We start from the raw sequence: 13,562 nt of genomic DNA, 5'->3' as shown, positions 1-13,562 counted from the left end.
TTAATTGGCTCCGCCCAGAAGTCTCGTTTTCGGTCTTGGTTTGTTTCGGCAGAACTTTACTTTCGTGTTTGTTTCTCCGACTTTACGTTTATATTTTATATATATATATATATATATATATATATATATATATATATATATATATATATATATATATATATATATATATATATATATATATATTTCTATAGGGGAGGAGTGCTCATATTGCAGTAACACTGAAACTGACTTTTACATGAGACGTTTTTGATGAAGTTTTTTTTAAATCCCTCGCAGCCTTAAATTTAGAAGAAAACATTTAATCTGACAGTGAAGGAGCAGAGGTTGAGTTTTTTTAAATAGTCGCTCTTTTAGTCCATGGCGTGTGAAGGAAACGGCATGTCAGGTGAGCTTGAAAACCACTTGTTGTAAATTTAAGTTCAAGTCAGATTTTTTTACTCCTGCATTTTTTTATTGCCGGCGGCTGCATCAACCGGGCAACATGGCGGAATCACTGAAAGCGTTTAAGATAGCCAGAGGTATAATGTACGCTAATTTTTCTCTGATTCATCCACAGATGAGAGGATAGGAGAGGCCCTGATAAAAGAGTAAGTTTCCATTTCACTTTCCAGCTTTTTACGCGGATGTTTTCTCAATCGTTGAAAAAACAAGGTGTCCAAAACAAACCAGGAAGTAGCCTGGGATTATTATTTCAAAGTTAATACAGTCGGAAAAAAAAGAATTACTAACAATTAAAAAGTATTGTTGTTTCTAGAGGCCTTAAGTGACGTCCTCAAAATATTGTGTTCAATCAACAGGCAACAAAAAACTGAAAAAGAAATATATGCAGTTTAAAATCTGTAAAGACATCTGACACATATATCAAAACAAGATGTGAAGAATTGCTCCTTTTCTTTTGTCTTCTATAATAGTATATTTTAGACTGTTTCTCCGACAAACCAGCCTTTTTTCCCCCAAAACCGTGGACACACATTACAAAAACAAAATAATCTCACTTCCATTTCAGCTACTGGGTAGTCACTATGTAAAAGTTGGTGTTGCAGTTTTGTCATAACACATAACATTTTCTAACCAAACTCTGCATTGTTAAGTTCATTATTTAGAGCAAGTTTCAGTTTCGTTTCACAATAACTGCTGATACCCTTTTATGGTAAATTGTGCCCTTGCTTAAGTACATGTTGTACCTGTGTTGACTCATGCACAGCAAGGAAGTCAATAAATAGAAAAGGTCACTGACATACTTTATGTGATGCTCCGATATGGGTGTGTCATCTTTTAGTGTTTATCCAGTGTTCCATCCACACAGCTTTTTCCGCTAGTTTGCACAGGAGCAAGGTGAAGCAGAACATACTTGCCTTCTGTGCGGGTTGCACGATCAGTTGATTGAAAATGATGTAGGTGTGTATTTTCTTCAAATGGACTTTCTGGCCACAGTGTAGAGTTAGCGAGTGAGGGTCAGTTTGGGAAAGGGCCTATCTTTAATGTCCTGTTCTCATCCAGGGTCATACAGGAGGAACTGAGGGATGTGACTTCAGAAGATGTTCCACCCCTCACACCACTGGCCGTGGAGTTAAAGACTGTGCAGGAGCAGAAGATGGTGACCCAGCTGGGCATCATGATCCGTATCATCGGTGACAGGGTCAAAGAGGACAAGGAGTTCCAAGAGTGAGTCTCCCAGCCACTTCAGAGCCTCAGAGCTCTTGTGAGAGTGGTGAACTTTCTGTGGTTGTATGTTGTATAAGCTCCTGAAATTCCTAATTTTTTTTCAAAATGTAAACTGTCTCTGTTGCAGTGCAATTGATGGGGTGGCTTGTTGCTCCGGTTCCAAATGGGACAGATTTAAGGATGTAGCAGACAAAGTATTTCACCATGGGATCACCTGGGAGAGGATCGCTGTGCTCTTCTATGTTGCTGGCAAGCTGGCTGTCAGGGTGGGTTAGCTGCTTTTACTACCGATGACAATGGTTCAGAGGTGGCGTTAGACTTTCTTGTTGTCTGTTATTTTGACCGACAGTGTTGTAAGAAGATAGATAGATATGGCCTATTTGATATTATTTAACAATCAAAAACTCGATTCGATCACAAAACATTTAATATATAAAACAAACATACAGTTAATGCATTTATATAGGCTTGAAGAGACACTTACTGTGCACTCAGCACAGCTATGTTTGTGTCTGTCTTCCACGGCAACAGCACTTCGACTCGCCATATTGAAAATCGTAATTTAATTGGTTCTACAAACTGTATGTTTCCCCTGACCATTACAAGATATATTCAGGAATGGCAGAAAAGACAAAAATCATGGTTTGCCAAACAAATTGATTCCTCATGCGAAATGAAGCCTGGTTTCTAATGTAAAAGTCCTGTGATTGAGCCAGCTGTCCACCTGACCTCACCCCTTGTCCCTGGCTCATTGGTGAATGCACACTTGTGTACAACTTATAAGGCTTAAATAACTACGGAGTTAATGTACTTATTTTGACAGAAACCCATGGTCTTTTCTTAAGCCAAACTGCATCAGTCTCACAGTGTTAACTATGTAATGTCACATACCTAAGCTCAATGGTTATCCTGTTATCATACCTCCTCTTTAACACATAGTGGTCACAGCCATGCTAGGCCTCCAGTCCTAGCTCTTCAATGAGCTTTCGGCAGTGTTGTGAAAAGTACCTAAGAGTCTTAAATTAGTCAAATTAAAGATATAGTGTTAATATATTACTTTGGTAATAGTTAGAGACACCCATAAGAGTACTACTTGACCAACTATCAGCCTGGAAGATTAACAGATCCAATTTCCAGGATTATCAGATTCTGTGTTTTTTTAAACTAATTGCAGATAAAGAGATATTAAAGGTCCAGTGTGTATTATTTGGATTATTTAGCAGCATCTAGCAGTGAGGTTCTAGACTGAAACACTCCCTCGCTCACCCCACCCTTTCCAAAGACAGTTGAGAAGCTCCAGAAGCTACGATGGCCCACAGGGACAAGGAGCTAATTTGGACCATATAAAGAAATTATGGAGCATTGTGAAAAATATTCACGGAATTTATGAATGGTGAGGAGCGGACTTCTCCCACTCCAAATCATTACTTTGACTGTCTTCGGCACACTCCCAACCCAAAGTATCTTAGTAATCGCTCCATGTGTTGTCTCTATGCAACAGACAAGGAATTAATCTTAATAAATCTTGCTTTACATTACCACCAGCTCTCTGAGAGGCACAGACTGAGCCTTCCGTGTGCTAATATTTAATGTTATATGAGCAGCATTTCTTTTCAGTGAATAGCAAGTTGGTAAATTTGATTTTCCTAATTAAGAATTTGGCTGCAGCTTCACTTTGTACATGAATCTTTTGTTTTTGTTGTCCGTCCATCAGATGGTGGAGGCCCATCTCCCTCAGTCAGTGAGGGAGATCTTGATGTGGACTGTGGATTTCTTCAGGAACAATCTGCTGGGCTGGATTCGCGAACATGGAGGCTGGGTATGTTAAGCACTTTTCTCTCCATTGTTAGTTCTGTGGTCACAGGAATATTGTAAGAACACTGAGACCATTGCTCATCTAGCCTCACTGTCAAGATTATACAGTAGAGTAGAGAAAGCCATTTTTATATGTCAATGGAGACATAGAGCTGTAGGGGGAGCTGTTTAACCACCAGACTCAAGTGTCTTATTTGAAGAAGTGCTCTCACTCCTACAGCATTTAAATACATCCCATCTTTTACATTGTTTTATGATAATTTAAAATTTTGCCAAAAGTGATTGTAATTTCCCTTTTAAACTAAGTATATTAACAGTGACTCTATTTCTTTTATTTTTTTTAACAACTTCTTTTTTTGATTATTGCTCACTGAAATTTTTGTCAAAAAATATAACTTTAGGAACTTCCAAAAAGATAGTTCCATGTTTCTAGATAGGAGTCAGACCCTGAACATTAACTCTATATGGAAGCAATGGTCTTTGCTGTGTTTATCTAAACACACATTCATTCCATTCGAGTACCTGGGACTTGGATTTATTATCCCCTCCTGATGATTGCTATGTGAGAAGTATGGGATGTTAAGTTCCTGGGGTCTGTGTTTGTAGGAGTTTGCAGGACTCAACTAGGGGTGTGCAATAAAGTCCAATAATAGAAATGTATATTTTTGGTTATCTTAACAGTATGGGCCATTAGAGGCAGGTAATTATCGGTTAGTAGCATCAGCTGATCGCCAAACTCTTGGACACTGTTCACATAGTCTCTGTCTCCAGTCTGCACATGTTTCCAGACTTTTTACTGTGTCAACCAAGCTTCCTCGTGATATTATGAACATTAAACTCGCTTCAACGCCACTGTCTCTACTGTTGTTCTGTAGATGGGACAGAATAAAGGCACTTATGTTGATTTATACAACCAACAACAGAGCAATTTGCGTGTCTAGCTGTGAGCGACAACATTGCGAAACACTGCTAGCTTACCACTGGACACACCGAGCTTCACCTCGGGGAAGGACACCCCCCTTTCAGATATCTCCTATCATCGCACAGAGGAGGCCAGCCTATGAACATCTCTCCTTTCGTTATGTAACAACAGGAGCTGAATCTGAACAGCCTGTAGTAGCGCCATTTTACCAGAGGGTGGCTGCAGAACTCGTTTGCTTTCCTCATTCTGGGAGTTGATAGGCTCAGGGAGGACCAGTTTATATATTTAGACACCAGAGAAAACGTGTTTTTCATAATATGGGACCTTTAATGGTTTGAAGCGTTTCATTGTTAAAAGTAAAGAAACTATTAACTAATGTTTAATTCATTATGAATTTACCCTTTATTACAAAGTGTTACCTCTTCAGGGTGTTTGATCCAATCGATACAGTAGGGGTCTTTACTAGTCCAAAATGTTGTAGCCAATTGAAAAGAGACCCATTGAAATCCTACCTAAATCCATGCATAAATGAATTAAGGAAACACACAACACTCGAGGATAATAAGAACTGGTTAAGGTTCGGTTTAGTAAAGAAAATACCTGGTTTGGGTTAAAACAGACACTTCCGCAGCGTTAAATGCATCTTTTTACACAGTTGCCAAGCTATGACTCTGCACCAGGATTGATCTGTTGCAATGGTGGCCCTCAAACAACATTAATTATGGTCTTCCAGGAACAACACCAACACAGAGATGTCAGGAGACATCCAGCAGCAGCAGGATAATCTATGAATTAACAGCCAGCTGCAGGGAAAAGCAGCAGCAATCACATGACCAGAGCTGTCTCTCTACAGATCAACAGTTTCTCTGACCTGGCGGTGGCGTCCATGCAGAATGTGTCATCGCTGAGTTCCCACAGCTACGGCCTTATCATCATCTTTGTCGCCGGCCTGGCCATAGGAAGCCTCATCACCTGGAGACTGATCAGACAGCTCTGAGTCTCTCTCTCTCTCTCTCTCTCTCTCTCTCTCTCTCTCTCTCTCTCTCTCTCTCTCTCTCTCTCTCTCTCTCTCTCTCTCTCTCTCTCCCTCTCTCCCTCTCTCTCTCTCTCCCTCTCTCTCTCTCTCTCTCTCAAAATATACCTGGGTCTATCTATGCCATTACTGATTAGCAAGGCAGTATTTGACCTGACTGTGAATTGTTTGCCAGAAGGTTTGTTATTCAGGGTTATTATGTGATGGCATCATGTCTGACGAAGTGCATGGACATGCATGTCCTGACCCCATGTTGAGGTCAAACTGACCCTCTCACATACTCTCTGCTCCTCTACTCTCTCTATTGACATACTATATCATGTCAAACATGTCCACCTTCTCACAGGGGAGGCTTGATGGCGTGCTATGTAAGAGAAAGGCCATGGTCATGTGAATTACCATAGCAGTGCATAGTTCAGCTTTGGTTTGACATCTATGTACATTGAAAGTTTTTGTCTGACTTATAAAACCCTTTGGGTGGTCATGGGAGAGGTTTGTCGTCAAAAGTCAGGTGACAAGATGTAAACAGGAACTAGTCCAGAGAGGCACTTACCCAGCACAACGGTCAGCAGTCAGCAGTTACAGAACCTGAACAGTTCTGTAACTGTTGACTGATGTCCAGGGTTAGGCTCCTGATTTTCAGCATTTTGTCTTCATTATTTTCACACTTTGATTAGGTTTAGACAACAGCACTCCTTGATTAGGTTTAGGTAAAGATCATGGTGTGGGTTAAAATAATAAGTCAATGTTGACTTATTGTTTCACATGGGACAGGAACAGTGTTGATAACAAAATAAATCAGCCCTGTTTAAAGTTACAACTAGGTAATCTTGAGGTTAAAGATTCAAAATTAAACAGGTCAGGTTAATTTTTAACACTTTATCTAAAAAGTGATAAGAAGATAAGTGAAATACCAAGTTTTTACAGAGTCCATCGCTAGATTAGTTATTGTATCATTGCTGGCCTCTTCTTGTATTGTTTGAAGCAGCATGCAACAACTGCTCATGGAAAAAGTGGAGAATATATACCCCACTGCCTCTGTTCAGTGAGGGAGAATCAAACGTATGAAAAATACTCCCTCAGAGTCTCATATGTGTAGGTCTGAGTTATCAGTGTAGTGAAGCACACATGGTGGATTAGCTTGCTCACCGTAGTGCTGATTCAGACCTTGCAGAAGCTGGCAGTCTTTCAAAAGTCTCTGCTTCTCACAGGTCAGAAGTTTTACATCAAATTAACAGACCCCTTTATCGGAAATCTTATGGTGATTGGACATCGCTGCGGATCAGGCTGCTTTGAAACTGCGTCGGCTCAAGTCAATATTATTTATTAAAGTATATTATTACAATCCCTCCGTTCAGAGAATGAAAAAAAAACTTTAAAGGCGGAAAATGTCAGGTAGAGCAACAGAGGTACGATCCGTCTTTAATACACCATGTGTACAGAATAGATGAACAACAGTACATACAATCATGATGACAAAAAATGTACACAGTAAACTTGTATCAAGAATATGCATTGAGAAATCTTGTTAGCAGGACAAAGATGGACATTATGAACTAGGCTTAATTGACTCCATTGAGACTGAGACTCAAGGATAATGGTAACAGGTACAAAGCCTAATAATCAAAGAATACGAAACCAACAGAGTTAAGAATGAGTGTAAGGTTTGAATTTAGAGATCTCCCCAGTCAAACTATCTAATGCCCCCGCAACACTATACCAGCACACATAACATAAGGAAACGGGGTGTCACATGACATTGATTTATTTCCTCTTTAGGCTTTCATCTAGCTAAAAGAGCTGTGTGAACTGACGGCCTGATTCACGAAAAAGGGGGGAGTTTCTTTATCTGTCATTCCTACTGTATCCTCTAGCATGAATATGTAATAGTCAGGGAGAGCAGTCTTCCATGTGTAATTTCCTTTCAGTAAGGTATCTCACTCAACACTGCACATCAGATTTAAACTGTATTTTGATGCGAGAGAGATTTAATTTTTTTTTCTTTTTTTTCCCCACTTATTAATAATTCAGGGTATTATGAGAAATTCTCATAATACCCTGAATTATTGAATATTGAACTCACGAATAGAAGATAAATGAATGAGGCAAATAGATACATAGAGATTTCTTTTTTGTTTTCCATTGTACAGAGAGTTTTTGTTGGGAAAGGACAACAGAGCAATATTACCAAAAAATAATTATTGTATTCAGGGACAGAGTGACAACCACAGCATTTAACGGGGATGCACCAATATACCAGCTGAACATCATAATTGGCCAGTATTCACCATGTTGGCTGACTAATTGGCAAACAAAGTCCTATAGAACAGGGCGAGTGTTATCAGGGGACCTCATGCAATTTAGAAATTACCAACCCACATTTGTATTTTGTGTGGCGACTTCACACAAGATGAGCAAAGTCTAATGTCATGGCTCTGTAGAACATCAACTTTCAGAAGCGAATCCTCTGTTCACCAGCAGCCACATTATTAGTCGAGTTTAAAGTTGTTTCACCCTCTTTCTGCGCGTGTCACAAGAATAAAAGCAATGCTTTGTTACTACTAGAATATCACTTTAAAATATCAATCCAGCCGACCTGACAGCATACCGCGATCAAATTTCTTGCTTGATCAGATGTCTGACAACAGAATACAATCACCAACATTCTGATTCACACAGGGCTAATATTAACAGGACAGGACCTCTGTGTTTGGCAAGGTACAATGGGTCATTAGAGAAGAAGACTTGTAGTCCACGACATTCCTGCAGCACTTACACAACTTCGTCATAATGCTTTTTTGTCACACATTTAATTTATCAAAAACCTTAAGCTTTGTGCAATATGGATTTGCACTTGGCCATATTGCAATTACTGTTATATGTAGATAAATTGCGCAGCCCCAGTCCCTGGGTGATACTAGTCCAGTACAAATAGGACTAAAGATGTCAATCACCGATGGTCGTGGCCGATGTGTATCTAATCAGTTTTGTGCTCACACATTCATGGGTTTTACAGCTTGAGACATCCTCTATATCACACGAAAGAAGGTGATTTAAATGGTTGTTTCGTGAATTTGTATGATTGAATTTGTGCATTTTCATAGACGGTGTAATCAAGGGCTGAATGACTGACTGAGTTCAGCTATTTTTTGTAAGACAGTGTATTTGTTTTCTTGCCCAGAAGCATAAATAGTGGGGCGGCTTAACAGCATAATTCCAAAGAATCGTGCACTTTGTGATAAAAGCGTGAAATTTGGTACACTTATAGCCAAACACAGCCCCAAAAAAATTAGATATTGGGCCGTCTCAAATTTTCAATATGGCGGCCGTGGCAGCCATTTTTCAAAATGGCCGCCACTGACTACTATTTCCATGTGAATTTTCCTTTGTGTGTTGATTATAATATGATATTGATCATACAGTTAGCTAAATTTATTTGCCTCTTTGGAGTTTGTACATGAATGGCCACCATGACTGGTTTGAAAATCGTTACTGCTTCAAAGTTGCATGGATTCCTGTGATATGAATGATATTAAGATCAAATCACACATTGTTATGATTAGGAATTCAGGTGGCAACTTTAGTATTTAGCCTATTTCGAAGCTCACAATGCAAGATAGGCCTAACTGACAATAGTAACTGTCCAAACATGTGGTCAATCGTGGAAGACTCTCAGTGTTTGAAAGGCCTGCTAAAGTCAGGTGCACCAAGAACAGGAGCGCTAGCCAACAGTGTTTACAGGCTCTCAAAAGGCGGACTGACACATCTCTGTCCAAACAAAAGGAACCTTAGGACTAAGCAGATTAGTCAAAGGGTCAAAGGGGGACGCAAAAGTGGCAAAATTCTTGCAGAAACTCGGTAATAACCTGCCATGCCAAGAAAATGTTTCAAGTCACACCTGGAACTGGGCACACCAAAAATCACAATGGCCTCCACTTTGGCCTCACTGGGACAAACCTTTCCATGACCAACCACTTTTCCCAAATATGTTACGGTGGCTTGTCCAAATTCACACTTGGCTAAGTTCAAGGTCAAATTGGCAACAGCTAGCCTGTCGAACACCTCTTCCAGCTGAGCTACATGCCGAGACCAGGAAGAACTGTAACTCACCACATCATCAAGATAGGCTTCACAATCTGCAACTCCCTTCAATACTTTATTTATCAGATGCTGAAACGTAGCTGGTGCATTCCGCATCCCAAAAGGCATGACAGTATACTGACAGAAATCGTGGTGTCACAAAAGCAGAGATTTCACAAGCTCTGTCAGTTAGAGGGACTTGCCAGTAACCTTTTAGAAGGTCTAGCTTGGTAACAAAAACTGCAGATCCCACCCTGTCAATACAATCATCCAGTCAGGGAAGAGGGTAACAATCAGGCTTGGTAACAGAATTAACCTTGCGAAGGTCAGTGCAGAAACGGAGTGTATGATCTGACTTCTCAACAAGCAGGCACGGGGAGCTCCATGAGCTAGCACTAGGTTCAGCAATACCATGTTGTAGCATATATCTAATTCCTTACGCAAAAGCTGTCGCTTAACAGGATTTACTCTGTAAGGATGCTGCTTAATAGGAGCAGCATCACCTACATCAATGCTGAAGAACGTTTGTGCATGTTGGCACATCAGAGAACAGGGTAGAATGCTTATCAATCAACTCAGCAATGTCAGAACGTTTTGTAGAATCCAAATAATAAAGATGGACATCCAAGTTAGTCAAAATTTTAGAATTTGGCAACCTACCCAGAGAAAATTCTGGATTAACAGTAACATCAAGATCCACTGGAATAACATCACTGTCCTCCGAAACAACAACAGTGTCTTCACCTACATGAATTGAAGTGTTCAACACAACAACAATTTTCACATCCGAGATCATGGGCTTGTTCCTCTCGCAGTAAGGTTTCAACAGGTTCACATGGCATAAGTGCGCCTTTCGTTTACGATTTGGGGTCTTAACCAAGTAGTCACACTCACCAACCTGGTGGTCAATCACATAAGGTCCACTATATTGATCCCCTTCACAGTAACAGAGAGGTGCAGTCTAAGGTAGCTTTTTTGCACTTACACTGCTTAACACAACCCTTCTTACATTTGAAGGAGATAAGTTCATAGCTGGACTTGTCTGCATTAGGCAGGCATGTCAAAAATGGTTCATAATGACCCTCAGATGCCTTTCTACAGCCCCATCTACAAGGAGAAGGAAGCTCTGGTGCTGACACCAGCATCTGACCACATACATGGCCTCCTTGATAGACTGCCCTCTTAACATGCTCCTTCAGGGCAGCCTTTGTTGGAAGGACACACATTGTGCCTCTTTGCAAAACACTTCCTCCTAGCTTGGTCTATGTCTGTGGATGTGCTGGCTCGATCATAGAACAGGATCATAAACCTTTCAATAGTTGCCATTACCTCCTGTAGAATGTCATGTGGGGCAGAGGAAAATTATATTAGGGCATTTGTAAGCTATGGAAAGACAGCCCACACAGCCCATGCAGTCTTTTTCCCATACCCAGCAAAGCTTGATACTGTGTCACAGCCAGTCAAAGCATGAAACACTGGAAGAGCACGTGCCTTCTCAGGCCCAGGTGCAGCTGAGATTGCATGGGCTGCTAGGTATTATAAACTCTTTCCAGTACCAAATGCCAACCAAAGCTCATTCTCTGCCTTTAGAGCTTGAGCTGCTGCCACAGCTAGAACCACAACATCAGTATCAACAATTTGGATCATAATTTTCTGATGACCATTTTGTACTGCATGGGCCACATGTCACAACATACGAGGGTCAGCTTCCTCATGTGTGCATGGAAAAATTAAGGACAGACCAGCAAGGGGTGGCTTGCTGAGGACAGCAGTCCACCATTTGAAACGTGGTATTAGCACATTAGCACGTTAATTATTTATGTGGAACAGGGTGTTAATGGGAAAACAATAATCAGGGTTATTCTAAAATACGTTTCATTCATCTATTTTCAAGCCTAAATAAAGCAGACATGATTCTGCGGTAACTTCCTACTATGGAGTCTTATATTAACAGCAATCCACCATTTGAAACGTGGTATTAGCACATTAGCACGTTAACTATTTATGTGGGTGTCAATGGGGGAAAAATAAGGGTTTTTCTTAAATAAGTTTTATTCATAGTTCTGAGCTAATTGTGCTAACAAAACTAGTTTTAAAATAAGTTTTATTAATCTAGTTGTAAGCCTACCTAGAGCCGAGCGTATGACATCGATGAACTCGAGGCATGTTGCAATTGTCTAGTCACATCTGATCTTTCCAATGAATTAAAGGACTTGAAGGTGACATCAACATGTCACTATTTTTGAGACTTAGGTATTTGTGAAGTTTAAGGAAAAAGACTGAAATTAAACAAAAATTCTCTCTAGCTAATTTTAACTAGCACCACTTACATTTGTCTGTGATATCTGCATGTAAATGGTGGCCATCTTGAATTGTGAGGACAAAGGAAGATTCTGGGCTTATTACACCTTGCAGATTTTATTTCTGCATGATAAAATGTATAATTATGTATGGTGATCGACCATTTGATATGCAATATACAAAACTTTATTACAATTCCAATGTTCATGCTGATCGTGGCAATTATCTTGAATTTTTATTGATTTATATGTATTCTTCATGTATAAACTTCCCTAAGCTAGGTATGGTAAATAAATGTGACTAACAAGATCATCAACATCATATTTTATACCATGCAAATAAGAGAATTGATCTAAATACTGTTGTCAGTGGTGGCCATTTTTAAAATGGTGGCCATTTTTAAAATGGCCACCACGGCCGCCATGTTGAAAATTCACGATGGCCCGATACCCAATTTTTTTCAGACTGCCTTTGGCCTTAACTGTACCAAATTTCATGCTTTTATCACAAAGTGCACGATTTTTCAACCAAGCCGCCCCACTAAAACAATAACAACAAAACTAAAATATACACCAATAAAACCTCTGTACTGCCATTGGCTATTTGCCAGATTGTGTAACTGGGTCGATACCAATCCAGTGATTGAAATTACTGAGTTCCTTTTCTTCAGCACTGTGATTGTTTCGTTGTATGACCCTGCAGAGTTCCAGGTTGGGGTAATAAACTCTCACAGTCTGCTGGTGTCACTCTGATCACATTGTGCTTCATTGTTGAATATCGCCATCAGAAGTACAAATAGCATATCATGTTCATTTGTTTATAAAAAAAAAGTCATTATTGTAAGATGTCTCGTGTGCCTTTCAGAAAACCACATTTATAATAGTCTTTTAAAAATAATGAATTGATTAACAATTGCAGAGGTTCACACGCTATTCTCACAAATAAACGATGTGAAAGGTTCTTTTGTCTGATTGAAGAATTTTTACCCCTTTTATGTCACTATGCAATACATGCTGTGGAATGGAGTGGAATGGAATAAAGCCATCTTTTGTAAGTCTGACTTTGAGCAGTTATTGCCTTTACCTCGGTGGGTATGAGAGTGATTGCTTTTCATGGAAAATGGAGACAAAAATGAAAAAATCAATGCATTCAAGGACTGCTGCAGTGTGTATGAGCTGGAAGTTTCGATACAAACGCAGATTAATGCATTGTCTATGCAAACATAGTTTTTACAGGGGGGGGGGTTCTCATATCACCGGCATAACTGCTAACTGAAGCTGCCATTAGGTAGTTTGCTCAGTTAGCTACACAGCTAGTGGGTCAGACTGGGAGGTTGAGGACCAGAGGGGGTGTTAGTGTTTACTCGCTAGCATTGGAGCTTTGGAACAAGACAGGCCGCAGTTAGCTGGTTAGCATGCTAACTTAAGTAGATATCTCTGCAACACAATACGCGGACTGTCTGAACCTGTGACTGCACCTTGACACATTGTCCACTCTGTAGTCTACAGCTGTAACCATATTCACAGTCTCATCTCTGCCAAAGCTTTAACCACAGTTCAACAGCAGCCAGCGGCTGCATACTGTCAGAGTTCAGCCTTTCTCTGTGGATCAGGGGGAATGCAAAAAGGTATAGTGAAGAAACTCCAACCAAGATCTTTGGTTTGCATACTAACAATTTCAGCTGAGGCTAATGTAAATGCAGTTAATTAGATAAGATAGGCTTTATTTGTCCCATAATGGGGACAG

General features: G+C 40.0%; 1 protein-coding gene across 2 annotated transcripts; it reads left to right on the top strand.

Annotated features, from left to right (window-relative positions):
- The first annotated feature begins 4 nt into the window (after positions 1–4).
- LOC115575599 (apoptosis regulator BAX-like) lies at positions 5–12,874 on the top strand. Of its 2 annotated transcripts, none has more exons than XM_030407804.1 (6): positions 5–385; positions 557–587; positions 1,501–1,665; positions 1,793–1,931; positions 3,380–3,484; positions 5,256–12,874. In XM_030407804.1, exons 1-6 carry the CDS (start codon positions 358–360, stop codon positions 5,397–5,399), a joined length of 612 nt encoding a protein of 203 aa, XP_030263664.1. In that variant the 5' UTR covers positions 5–357; the 3' UTR covers positions 5,400–12,874. The 2 variants fall into 2 exon arrangements, with proteins under 2 accessions (XP_030263664.1, XP_030263665.1); XM_030407805.1 differs by having other exon boundaries at positions 5,136–5,379.
- Positions 12,875–13,562: the final 688 nt, after the last annotated feature.

The sequence above is a fragment of the Sparus aurata genome, chromosome 23 (genome assembly GCF_900880675.1).
Source record: "Sparus aurata chromosome 23, fSpaAur1.1, whole genome shotgun sequence".
Taxonomy (NCBI): Eukaryota; Metazoa; Chordata; class Actinopteri; order Spariformes; family Sparidae; genus Sparus; species Sparus aurata.
Note: the sequence above shows the minus strand (reverse complement) of the source record. Positions and strands in the feature narration are given on the sequence as shown.

Coding starts and splice junctions, on each gene's coding strand:
- LOC115575599 (XM_030407804.1), top strand. CDS start 358: ATGGCGTGTGAAGGAAACGGCATGTCAG. Junction 386..556: donor TGAAGGAAACGGCATGTCAG/GTGAGCTTGAAA, acceptor ATTCATCCACAG/ATGAGAGGATAGGAGAGGCC. Junction 3,485..5,255: donor TTCGCGAACATGGAGGCTGG/GTATGTTAAGCA, acceptor GTCTCTCTACAG/ATCAACAGTTTCTCTGACCT.